Source organism: Gallus gallus, chromosome 14, assembly GCF_016699485.2.
Source record: "Gallus gallus isolate bGalGal1 chromosome 14, bGalGal1.mat.broiler.GRCg7b, whole genome shotgun sequence".
Taxonomy (NCBI): Eukaryota; Metazoa; Chordata; class Aves; order Galliformes; family Phasianidae; genus Gallus; species Gallus gallus.
In genome coordinates this window covers 3,174,515-3,186,733 of record NC_052545.1, presented here as the reverse complement: position 1 = coordinate 3,186,733, position 12,219 = coordinate 3,174,515, and the positions used below count along the sequence as shown (strand labels likewise).

The following is a 12,219-nucleotide window of genomic DNA, read 5'->3' as shown; positions in this document are numbered from 1 at the left end:
TGCTTGTCACATAGACAGGTCCCTGGCTCACCGCTGGAGCCTGAACGTCCCACACCACAAGCAGCAAGGTACCAGCAAGCAGTGCCTGGTGGGATGCCCATATAAGAGCAAACTTGAGCTCCAGATCATACGCAAAACTCCTCTTTCATTTACTCATTTAACCCGGCGGTGCTGGAGCTGATAGTGCCGGCTTCCTTTCAAGCAGACGCCAGTTATAAATAAAACAAACCAGGCGAGCTTTGTGCTTCCACTGTGCCGCCTTTCATCCCTACTCCTCAAAGCCGCCCCAGAGGGAAGTCCCAATGAGGGAGCAGGGAGCAGCAGGCCTTGCCCTCAGCTGCCCTTCCCCAGCGCATGGCCTAGCAAGGAGTGGCACTGCCATGCACAGCGAGGCAGAGATTTGTGCCATCATTCACATGCCTGCAAACAGGAGCTCATAACCAAGGGCTGCAGGCATGCTGGAGGAGCACCGCTTCCCCTGACAAGAGGGCCACAGGACACACTGACACTACACCAAGGCACGGATAAACGAACACAGGGTGGGACCCAACACCTCAGCAGCTCATTAGGGCCGGTGCTGGAGCTGACACTTCACAGGGCCGGGCACAGGCAGCGTGTGCCGGTGGGTGTGAGCTTTCCCATGTCTCTTGCCACCTTGCAGGGTGTGATGTTTTTCTTTCCTAGGGATTTTTTTTAGGCTGAGCTCGCTCTGCAGGGCGCTTTCAGAGAGACAGCGATCTCTTTAAGGAGCTGCAAGGAGAGGTGCGGGCTGCAGAGCAGAGCACATCCCGGAGCGGAGGCACAGAGGTGTTGCATCAGGCTGCGCTGGCATCAGACTCGTGCGCTGTTTGGCTGATGGTTATCATTCGTCTCAGGGATCTGCCCGGAGTCTCCAGCCCTCTTCTGGCAGGTCCTACAAATTGCAACCCGGAGGGAGCAGAAACAGCGGTAGCACAGACGGTAAAGCAGGCAGTAGGGTGGGGATGCTCAAAGCACAGTTATCCCCAACCCCACGGCAGCCAGCACAGGGAGGACACAACCCCAGCCCTGACACGGCTGCTGGCTCGTTGGACAGAATAAGAAATGAAAAAGGAGATATTAGACGTTCCCGAGTTGGTGGAGCAAATGTGGCCAAGCCTGACCTCCTGTATCTCCCCATACAAAAAAAAATACACAATTCCTAGGTTAATTATTGCTTGTTCCTTAACGCTTCAAGCCTGGAGGCCCCAGTGCTCATAATCCCAAGAGAGTTACCAGAGGCAGCTCCCAACTTTCCCCATCCCTGAGCAGCAATGGGACAGAGAAGCGTGGCTCTGGCTGCAGCCCAGCATCAGGTACCAAAGCAGCCCTGCATGCACCAGTCCAGTGCCTCGTTGGTGTATTTTGGGCCACCAGTAGGTGTGTATCACTGAGGTTTCCCAGCTGCTATATACATACATGAGTACCTATAGGGTTGGAGGTTAGTAGGGCACAGGGCCATGCAATAGCATCCAAGGGCATACACTGCACTATAAGGGGTGTGGGCACAGCCAGGTCAGCGTGCTGCACTTTCTGGCTGGCAGGACAAAGTAAATACAGAACAACGTGCAGCACTGCAGGGAAAGTATGCCTCATGTTGGGGCACAACTGAGTTAATCGTGGGATGGACACCACGTTCCTACAGGAACTCACGGTAAAATCCAAGCAGGTATCAGAAACCAAAGCATCATCTGCAGAGCAGTCTGTGACAACAGAGGAAAATCGGTGTGTGGAGCACAGAGGCAAGGGATGCGCTCAGGTCCTGAAGACGCATCCTGTGCGTTTGGAGACCTCTACAGACTAATGGAGATAACCACACTTGCAGACACGCACTCGGTTTCTCACAGGGGAGATTTGTGTGAAAATCCCCGTGGGAAGCACAGCGCCGGGCTCCTCACTGAGCACTTCTGTCACTCCATGAACAGCAGGAGAAGGGCCTGGGGACAAATGACCGAGAGCAGGACAAGGATCGTAACGTAACGGCTTAGGGATAGGTGCAAACACTGCCTGTTGTACAACCAAATGGCTGACAAATGCGTGAGCAGGTCTGCTAATAAGAGATTTGATAATCACCAAAATGTCACGCTAACGAAGAGCCCCTGCAGCTAACCAAGCTGTCAGACCAGCAGCTCATTTTCTGTGCCGTGTTTTTCTTTGCCGTAACCCAGCAGCACGCAGTCGGTGTGCCTGGGAAAAGCGGTGCCACTGAGAGCCAACCGCCCACCTCCAACAGCTGACTTTAGACGCGTTCCCACTCCCTCCCCCCTTGCTAAGCAGAGGTGATGATGGCTCCTAGGGATGCCACAACAGGCAGAAGGCAAACAAGGCACACCTGTACAACCGGCCCCTATTTGGGCATCGTTGGCTGTGTTTGCATCTTTCCCAGAGCCTTTCCTGCTCTCACCAAAAGGAGTCAAACTGAATTCTGGGGAGCACTGAGCATTCTCCATAGTTGCTTTCCCTGAAAGCAGAGCAGTCAGAACCCTCTCCGTCCTCACGAGTCCACCCATCTCTCCAAAAGTATTTCTGCTGTTTTTTGTCCTCCTGCAGGGCAGCCCTGCAGAAAGCCACAACCCCAGCATTGCCTGGCCAAGCACCACTGTTAGCAGCAGGGCAGTGAGCTCAGCACTTGCTGATGCTGCTGGTGGCTTCAGCAGCTGCACTGGGAGCTGTCATGGGGCCCAGCTGGGACATCACCCTGCCAGGACAGCTGCCTGTGCAGTCTGTGGGCAGTGCTTGGTTTCATGAGACAAAACCAAAGCTTCCGGCAGCTACTCCAGAAGCTGTGACTCGTGCTGCTGCCTGTGCTGCAGGGGTGAGGCGAGCACTGGGCACAGAAAGGAGCTGATATTTGCTCTGCTGCTGCCTCTCTGCACAGCATCCTCTGCTTCCTCAGCACCTTCACTGAATCGTAGAATAGAATCATTATGGTTGGGAGAGAACGGTAAGATTGCCAAATCCAAATCCAAGCCACCCCCACCGTGACACCAAACCACATCCCTCAGCTTCAGCGCTTCCCAGCACTGCCATCTGTAGCACAGAGCTCTGCTCCAGTGCTCCCAGCACATTTCCTCACCACGACCACTTTGCTTTTGCAGGAGACCAAAGGGGCAAAACCCAGCCTGAGACTTGGTTTTTCAGCCCCAGGAGAGGCTCTTGGCTTAGATGCCTGTTGGACTAAGTTTTAAGTCATCTGCCAAGGGCACCGGGGCCTGGGATAGCAGCTCTCATTCTGCTTATCTGCTGGAAACAAAGCAAACACATTAAATAACATCAGCACCATGGCTCATAGCATGAGGAGTTTTCAACCACAAAAGCCAGGGATTCCTGTAGGACCATTCAGGGAGAACCACAGCCTCCCAGGCACAAAGGGGTGGCCAGGACGTGCTTCTGGTGCACTGACCCTATGTAAATGGGTGCACAGTAACCCTTCCTTTCCCTGGCACAGCTTTGCCAAACCATACACTAACACATGCTGATGCAAACTCCCATCTCTAGTATATATCAACCTTTCATTTCATCACAACCTGTTTCTTGGTGCCTTTCCACATCAGGAAACATCTGACAAAAGCTCTCATCCCACTCCCAGATCCCTACTTTGTTTCCAGCAGGGAAGGGAACCGCTCTGAGCTCAGCACGGTGGCATCCCAAACCTGCTGGCCCCGTACAGGCTGTGACAGAGCTGCCATCAGCTCCTTTCAGCCTGGAGCTCTGGGGTGAGCCAAAACAAAACAAAACAAAACCCAAAGAAAAAGACTGTACAGACTTTGCAGCAGACAGGGCTGCTGTTATCTCCTCCAGCGTTGGGAGCCCCCATTCTTGCTTTGTGCCCTGTTGCTCCCACCCTGCCTCCATCACATCACAGCTCAGGATGTTCAGTGGATGAGTGGGGCTGGATGAGCTTTGCATGCCTGAGTGGGCTGACCCTGCCTGGGGAGCGGGATTTGCTGCTCCCCATCACCCATCACTAAAAAGTGACCTCAGGCTGCCGCCTCCGCTAATCCCTGGCTGACAGCCCTATATAGAACCCCCCCACCCAGCTGCATACTCACATCTACAGCACAGAGCAGGAGAGCAGGATGGCACTGCGGGTAAGTGCTGGGGATGCGCTCCACCTGCACATCCCAAAAACGCACTGGAAATGGGAAATGCTGACAGAGAAAGGGGAGGGGTGTGAAAGAACTGAGCCATGGGAAGGGAGAGCCAGGAAAGGAGCTGCCAAAGCTGGAGAGATTTTTCCCAATGCGTTTGGGGGAGGGCAATGCTCAGAAATGCAAGATCATAAAGAGTGCTAAGAAAAGCGGGTTGAAATGGCAAGCCCTTCTTATTAAAATGAGTTATTTAATAAAACTATGAATTATTCAACAAGGAACATTTTCTAGCTTGTTCTATGCACATTTAACATTGAAGATGGGGGGGAGCTGGTGGGATGGGATCAGGCAGGAGATCTTGGGAAGTCATCCCTATAAAACTGATGGGGATGGGCTGGATGCCACATTACCCTGCTCCTTTGCCAGCCCCTGCCTTTCACATGCTGCTTCAAAGCATCACAAAGTTTTCTGCTGAGGTTTCCACTGATGTTGCATTGTCCAGGCAGGAAGAAGGAGCAGGTGCCTTTGTGCCAGGGAGAATTTCTGCCCCGAAGTCTTCTGTAAAGAGCTGGGTGGCAAATACAAAAGAAAATCCTGAGAGGAAGGGAACATCCTAAGGCTCAGAGCTTACTTAGGAGCGAGAAAAAGGCAGAGAGTGTGTGGGAATGGGGATGGAGGGGAAGAGGGTCAGAGATACGGAGCAGTGGCTGGGGATGGGCTGTGATGTGCTGTTCCCCACCGTGCCCTGCTTTGCCATCACCTCCGGGCGGCAGTTCGAGGCTCTGTACCCAGAGGGGATGTGTCCCGGCTGGAGCGTCGTGGTCAAGGGCGAAACCAGCTCCAGCACCAGCATGTGAGTACAGCCACGCTCACAGCTCCCTTAGGCCAGCACTACTGCTGCATAGCCCTCTGCATCCCTTTCTCTCACTGTTATAGGTTTGAAATTAATTTCCTCAGTCATCCCGGAGATCAGATCGCCTTCCACTTTAACCCCCGCTTTGCCAGCTCCAGAATTGTCTGCAACTCCTTCCTGGCCAACCACTGGGGGAAGGAGGAGGTGAACAAAACCTTCCCCTTCGAAGCCAAGGAACCCTTCCAGGTAGCTCTGGGTCACACCGTGGACTTCCTCGGGTGGGGCAGGAGCGTTCCAGCCAATACTGGGGTGGCCCTCAAGGATCTGCCTTCACCTTTCCAGCCAGCACTGTACCCAGTGAGGTCCCCTTTCTGAATCTGCCTCCTGTCAGTATTTCTTTTGTCCCCGCTATTTTGCTACTGATTCATAGCCAGCTCTGGCGCAGACACACACAGCTCCAGCAATAATCCCTGGAGCTTTTGTCATCAGTTTAAGCTTTGCACTGTCACCAGTTTCTGCTATCACAAAGCAAAAACAAACTCTATTATTCTTTTCTTTTGCCCAAAGAAGAGATGATCTGTGCATGTATCAGCTTTGGGAGGATTTGGGTGCACATTCCCAGATCTGAGTGCTCACCGATGTGACAGCACTGAGGTCTGGGGAGGATGTGTCCACCTGGTGAATGTAACAGAGTCTCTCTTTCAGGTTGAAATCTATTCCGACCAGGATTATTTCCACATTTTCATTGATGAAAACAAAATCCTGCAGTACAAGCATCGGCAAAAACAGCTTTCATCCATCACCAAGCTGCAGATTCTCAATGATATTGAAATTTCTTCAGTGGAAATCACCAAACGAGGCCTTTACTAGCAAAGGGAGTTGCTAGTAAGTCACCAGCCATTCCCCCTTAAGTTCCTGATCGGCTGGGGGCCACATCCTCCACATCCCCACCCATCCTATGCCATCACCAGCCAGCCAGATAGCTGCAGTACATCCCTGCAGTGGAAACAACGGTCACAGCCTTTGCATGCCACAGCATTAGAGCAGCACCCAGCCACGCTGTTAGCTGTAGCCCAGATCACTGAAGACCTTCTGCCTCTGTGCCCTAAAGTGCAAAACGCTCTTATCTTTGCTGTTAGAGATCACTGCTGCACATCTGCCTTGAATAGCCTGGATATTTTAATGCTGCTCTAGAAATTGCATTTGCCCAAGATTAGGATGCAAATTAGTGCTAGTCCTCAGCTGGCCACATGGCAATGGCTGCAATGTGTATGGATGTTACCAATGCAAAGGGACTGCAGGAGCTGGGTTAAAATGCCACTGTGTTTGCCAATAAAATCCAACAAGGAAATCCCCACTGAAACATCCCTCACCGGGCAGATCAATTGAGTTCTTTATTCCCTGCAAACCTATAGGTGTGCAGTATGAGCAACAGACGGTACCTGGGGCAGGAGGACACAGGTTGGGGGTTGCTTTACTCTGCACTGGGAAAACACTGCCCTTTTGCTCTGAGGGCTAAGGAAGTCCTGTCTATGTAGGCCAAAGTGATAAGATGCAACTTGCAAGATATTTCCAGAAGATACGTTCCACAGAGATGTCTGCTCAGTCTGTGTCCTGCCAACTCCAGCCCTCTTAGGCAGACCCTGGGAGTGGTGCGGTGGGTCAGAAAAGGGTGAAGCTTATCAGGACACATAGAGGAACATGGGCCCCTCAGCACGCAACAGAGATGCAGCTGGACTCCAAAAACAAAAGAACATCTTCAGAAGCCAGGGTCTGGAAACCTGTGAGCCCAGAATGAACAAACTGCCACTTTTCCTGTAGCTGTTCTGACTTTTCTCTTTGCCCTGCCTACTTTCATTTTCTCCTCTTTTTCAGTTGCCTTTCAGTATAGTCCACTTCTGCCTTACACCCTCTTCTTTTTACTGTTCCCTCTTCCTTGAAGAGGGAAGTATCTCTGATTTCTTGACCAAGCCACTACAAGCAAAGATGCTATTTTTACTCTTTTAATTGCACACATTAAAAGCATAATGTCACAGTGTTAAATCCGAACAGGACCTCACTCCAAAAATGCAATTACAGCTGCCCCCAAATCACTCCTTTGTTTCTCAGATGTAAGACAGACCACATTCCTGATGGCAAGCAATAACACAGACAGTCCTGCCTTGCCAGTCCCTTCCTTCAGAACAATGACACTTCGTAATAAAGCAGCCCTGGCCCATCCTTGTCTTTGGATGGGATCACCAAAGGCCATAGTTGCACTCCAGATTTCTCAGTGCTTAAATTGGCTATTCCCAACTCTATCCTCTATTTATAGTCTGAAGGACTTACAAAGAAGAGGTGACTGCGTAGCCAACCACAACACAGGATGCCACAAAGCTGACATCTATGAGTCTGCTGAAAAGTTTATAATTTTCTTCCAGACCATAAAAAACACCAATGGAACTACGCCTGTTCTCATGGTGGAGAGTGCAATCGGAACTCAAAATAGTCCCAACCAGTACCTCTTCCTCCCCAAAGAGAACAGAAATTACCATTTGGAAATGACAACAGTCTTGGTGGCAAGTTGGAAGAGCTTGGAGATGGTAAGGCTTCCTTTGGAATAAATCCATCACCACTGAGGCAAAACGGTTGCCAGGATCTGGCTTAAATTGTAGTTGTGATGCTGCTCAAGGGCTCTACGCACTTCACTCCTACAGCCATCCCTTCAGTAAGACAGACACAAATGCAGGCAAAAATAGTCCTGTTGGGATCTCTGTGTCATACTTCTGATAATGCTGAACTGCATTTGAAAGAAATTGTTCTTTTTATTCATGCCTGTTTGGGGGTTGATAGACAGATCGTTTTTCACAGAGGAAAAGTGATGAAACAATTTATGAGGCTAATGCTTTGTACCTACACAGCTGCAAACTCCATTTACAGCCACCGCTGCAGTAATACACCACCATTTCATTTTTCTCCCTAGAAGCACAGGGGACCTCGGACAAATAGAACAAAAGTATTTCAAGTACAAACAAATCAAGAGATGCCACACCAAATCAGGCAGCAGCAGGGATTGTGCCACATCTGCGAGCACCTTCCCCACAGCTGGTACCCGCAGCCCCTCTCACTGTGTTACCATCCACACTGAGCAAGCCCAATCTCTCCTGACACATCCACAGCACTACTGCAGGGCTTTTTACTCAGGCTTTTATCTGCTGCCTCCTCCAGCCAAAACAGTCCCAAGGGCAAAGGGGTCTTTGGAGCAACGTGGTCCTAGGGAGCAACAGAGCATCTCTGCAAGGAAAGCTGCAGGGCTGGCTGGTTAGGGGAAACATTCTCTAACTCCCTCTCCCTCATCTGCCCCTTAAGGAGAAACTCCAGGGAAAAAATGAAGCCACACTGTTAGGATGATCAGTTAAACTCTCAGGAGGGGGTTGACACATCAGCACCACACGGAGGCACTGTGTGCTGGTATTGAGCTGATCAGAGAGAACCAGCCTGTCCTCTTCCCGTGTCTCAATCAGCTTTCCTATTCACAACCTGGAGCCTGGGACTGTAGAGGGAACTGATGGAGAGGCACTCTTGCCCAGCTTGGAAAGGTTCTTTTGAAGAGGAGGGAGATGAACATTTAACTGCCCAATGTAAAGCCCAAGCTCAGTACTTTTGTTGGGGCCAAGCAGCACAGGAACCAGGTTGCAATGCTTCCAGTGAGAGAAGTTACTGCAGGAGGGGATGGGGACTGTCTTATTGGCTCTGCTTATAAAGCAGAAGCTGCTGCCCTTACTGCTTACACCAACCAGGCAGGGCCACCAGGGAGAGATGCCCCCCAGGAAGCAAAGCCAGGAGAGGTGGTGGCCCCGCAGATGAGCTCTCCCATTCCCACTTGTGTTCCTCATTTGGGCTGGATTTGCAGAGCTCAGTGAACTGCTCTGGCTTATCCCCAGATCAATAAGAAGGAAAATAGGCTCATAATCCCTTGTGCTTGAGCTCTGCCAGAACTCTCAGGGCCAAGGTCTCCTCTGGCAGCATCTCAGGGCTGCAGATCTCCTGTGGAGCATATGATGGTGCACAATTAGCAAGCACTCCTCTGTGCTGCTGACATTGCTGGCAATCATCGCATACCCTGGCGGCAGCACCAGTGATTTCCTCATGGGCAGATGAGCAAAAGGCTCTCACGTCAGTGACAGTCACATCCAATCAGCAGGGCAGCAGCCTGGACACATCAGGCTGAGTGATGCTGTCTCTGCCAACCTTAGCAAGGGACACGCGAATATCAGACACAGGGTCCTGCCCCAAGATGAGGCAGAGTGCCAGTGCAGTGAGAAAGATGTCTAGGAAAGAATTAAAAGGGAGAAAGCCGTGCAAGTTGCATCTGCTTCCCATTTGCTTTCTGACTGTATGCCCATTTTCCTACAAAAAACAACCAAAAGACTTTGGTGCTGGTGATTTAGCTATGCAGCCATGGCTGGAGGACGGCTCTGGTGAAGAGAGGCAGAAGGGCCATTGGGAACTGTTTAGCTGACAGATGAGTTTTCTGCCATTTCAGTGCTCCCATGACCATCCCCTGAAGGAGGGCAGAGCTGTGTGAGGCATTACTCTTTGCCACTGATTCAATGCAGTCATGCTGTGGTGCAGCTCCATGACCAACCTACATCTACAGCCCTTCACTTCTCACCTCCCCAAGGCATCACTTCTCCCAGCATATTGCCACACATACAGCTGCTAGCAAGGGCAGAACTTATGAGCCACAACTTTCCTCTTCACGCCTCTGAGCCCTTACCTAAGAGAGTGCTTATTCAACACGTGGGCTGTCAAACTCCTTGAATGCTCAGGAGTCACAGATGTCTGCCAGAAGGGCTGAGGAACACAAAGAGCAAGCATTCAGCTTTCCTGAAGAGACCATAATAAACAAATAAACAGAACAAGAAGAAAGCAGGAATAGCAGGTCTGTTCTAACTGGGAGAGAGAACTCTAAGGCACTGTGCAGGCCCAGACTGCAGCTGAAAAGGAGTCTCTATAGGAAAGCAGAGAAACGCTTCTTTTACTGCATATAAAGGAAGCTTCATAAAGTCACTAACTCACACCATCTCCATCCAGAGCCAGCTCAGACAGCAGCACATCTCAGCTCTGATCTTGCATGCATAGCCGCAGATATCAAGTTGCAGACATTAAATGCAGGCTGCAGAGGGATTATTTTCTGAAAGAAAGGATCTGCTATAGAGGTTGAAGTATTGGAAGATGATGGTATTGCTTTACTTGACAGATGCATTATTGTATACCTCTGCTGCATAAGAAAAGGGTGACAGAAATTAACCCTACTTATGAATTTGCTGACCTTCCTGTTCTGCAGTCTGTTCAAGACCCTCTTGCTAGAGCTCAATGCAATCTATCATGTTATGCCTTCAAGCTGCAAGAATACAGCCAGCCAAAGCTCTGACTTCCCCAGAGCACAAGAGCCAATGGAGACCAGGTCGCTTTCCCTGCCCCATCTCAACCTGTGTTGCCTGGCTGGGTCTCACAGAGCACTTTGCAGCTGTAGGGATTCAAACTAGAAGGAGAAGAAAGTGTCATAACACCCCTATAGAGGTGAGGAAACCAAGGCATGCGGTGGGAAAAGAGCAGGGAGGAAAAGGGAGCGACCAGGTGCTTTTGCCTGCAGCCAAGCATTCTCACTCTGCAGCTCATGGCCTAGCCATATAGCTTATGTCTTATCTCGGCTGGGACTTTCTGTGACATATGAGAATTTGCCTTACTATGGTAACAAACTCCATGCTGAACCCTTCTATGATCTGCAACACAACCCAGGTTGCAGATAAGCCAACCCCTCGTCTTAATGAGCTGAGCTTAACGAGTCTTCCATTCACCTGTACATAGGTGTCGTTGCTATGGTCTCAGCTGCTAATCAGTGTTTCTCTAACTTTTTTACTTCCTGCTCCATCCTAAACAACGGCCAAAAAAGTCACAAGCATCCCTTCATTCTTCCTCCTCCTCAATAAGCCACCTCTCCTAAGCAAGGTTTAGCCATTGCTGTGTGATTTATTGCATATGAGCTTGCTGGTTTTGTAGAATGGGAGTAAGACTGAGATGCAGCTACTTCACCTCCTGACCTCAGCCTCTGCACTAAACTCCATCTACTGTCATATTTCATTTCCTGAAGTCGCTTTGTGCTGTGAGCACACACTGGAACCAGAGAGACAAACGTGGTCAGTGGTGGTGAGGGAGCAGTGATTGTACCTCCAGTCAATTGCCCGAGTCGTTCCAGATGAGTCACTGCACAATGAAAGGTTATGCATTATTGCTAGAGAGAAAAAGGAATGCAGCTGATCCTGACAGAGCTTAACCAACGCTCAGAGACTCTGACTGATTCTGTCTGACTCCAGTTGTGATATTCCTCTAAAAAGGCTGCCCAAGATAAATAGAAGCTCACAGATTATTTTTCTTACCTTGTCAGAACATTAGAGCAGAATGCTGAAGAGGGTTCAGAGCCACGATGTCACCTCTCCCCGCTTCCCAGCTGATCTCCCTCTGAATCCACACAGCAGGAATCCTAGGAGCTTCCTAGCCACCAACACAAAGCAGAGGAAAGCTTATTTTTACGCACACCACCTGATGGCCAAGCCCCTGTTGCAGAAGTGCTCAAACTCTAAATCTCCCTGTAACCTGATCCCAGCCACATCAGCCAAGAGTGAATCTCCGAGCTCAGACACACAAGCTCCCTGCTATTGTGTTCTTTAAAACCTTTACCTGCTCTGCTGGCAGCTCTGGGCCCCGAGTGCTTTTCTCAGCACCTCTCCTTCCAGCCCCCACACGCTTCTCCTCTGCTTCTGCAAGCAGCTGCAGCTGGGAAAGGCAAACTGTGGCAAATTTAAGGCCTTTGTCAGTCTTCCCCCAGCTGGCAATCAGCTGATGGAGCCAAGAAAGCTCTGTCATGTAAAGAGCTCTTTCTTATCTTGTTGTACCCAGCTACTGAGCACTGGGAAAGCGATGTTTTTGTGCAGCTCTAGCAGCGCTCAGGTGTGAGGACAGACTGCCTCAGCAGCCCCTGCTCTGATATGGTTTTATCTGCCTATCCTCTCAGCAGCTGCACTGGCAAACTACGTTGACCGAAAGAGACTGAAATGGAGACTCACAAACCTGATCAGACCAGCAGGTTTCCACAATTAGCCAAATCTGCTTAACGTGGGCCTTGCTTTCAGGCTGATCCTAATTTTTCCTAAGGATTGATGTGGCCTCTTCTGAGCAAAAGAAAGAGACCTCCACACCAAATGTGAACAGGGA

General features: G+C 50.4%; 1 protein-coding gene and 1 long non-coding RNA gene across 3 annotated transcripts in view; one reads left to right on the top strand and one right to left on the bottom strand.

Annotated features, from left to right (window-relative positions):
- LOC124417206 overlaps positions 1–11,779 on the bottom strand; it is a 32,941-nt gene extending 21,162 nt beyond the window's left edge. Inside the window, exons 1-2 of the long non-coding RNA XR_006931514.1 lie at positions 11,602–11,779; positions 11,385–11,499 (exon numbers count right to left, since the gene is read on the bottom strand). This is a non-coding gene — a long non-coding RNA (uncharacterized LOC124417206). The remainder of the gene's footprint in view (positions 1–11,384; positions 11,500–11,601) is intronic.
- Positions 4,093–6,996, top strand: GRIFIN (galectin-related inter-fiber protein). Of its 2 annotated transcripts, NM_001277909.2 has the most exons (4): positions 4,093–4,109; positions 4,883–4,962; positions 5,046–5,208; positions 5,668–6,325. In NM_001277909.2, the coding sequence occupies exons 1-4, from the start codon at positions 4,098–4,100 to the stop codon at positions 5,830–5,832; spliced, it is 420 nt and encodes a 139-aa protein (NP_001264838.2). In that variant the 5' UTR covers positions 4,093–4,097; the 3' UTR covers positions 5,833–6,325. The 2 variants fall into 2 exon arrangements, with proteins under 2 accessions (NP_001264838.2, XP_015149730.2); XM_015294244.4 differs by lacking the exon at positions 4,093–4,109 and having other exon boundaries at positions 4,793–4,962; positions 5,668–6,996.
- Positions 11,780–12,219: the final 440 nt, after the last annotated feature.

Coding starts and splice junctions, on each gene's coding strand:
- GRIFIN (XM_015294244.4), top strand. CDS start 4,823: ATGGGCTGTGATGTGCTGTTCCCCACCGTGCCCTGCTTTGCCATCACC. Junction 4,963..5,045: donor ACCAGCTCCAGCACCAGCAT/GTGAGTACAGCC, acceptor TCACTGTTATAG/GTTTGAAATTAATTTCCTCA. Junction 5,209..5,667: donor AAGCCAAGGAACCCTTCCAG/GTAGCTCTGGGT, acceptor TCTCTCTTTCAG/GTTGAAATCTATTCCGACCA.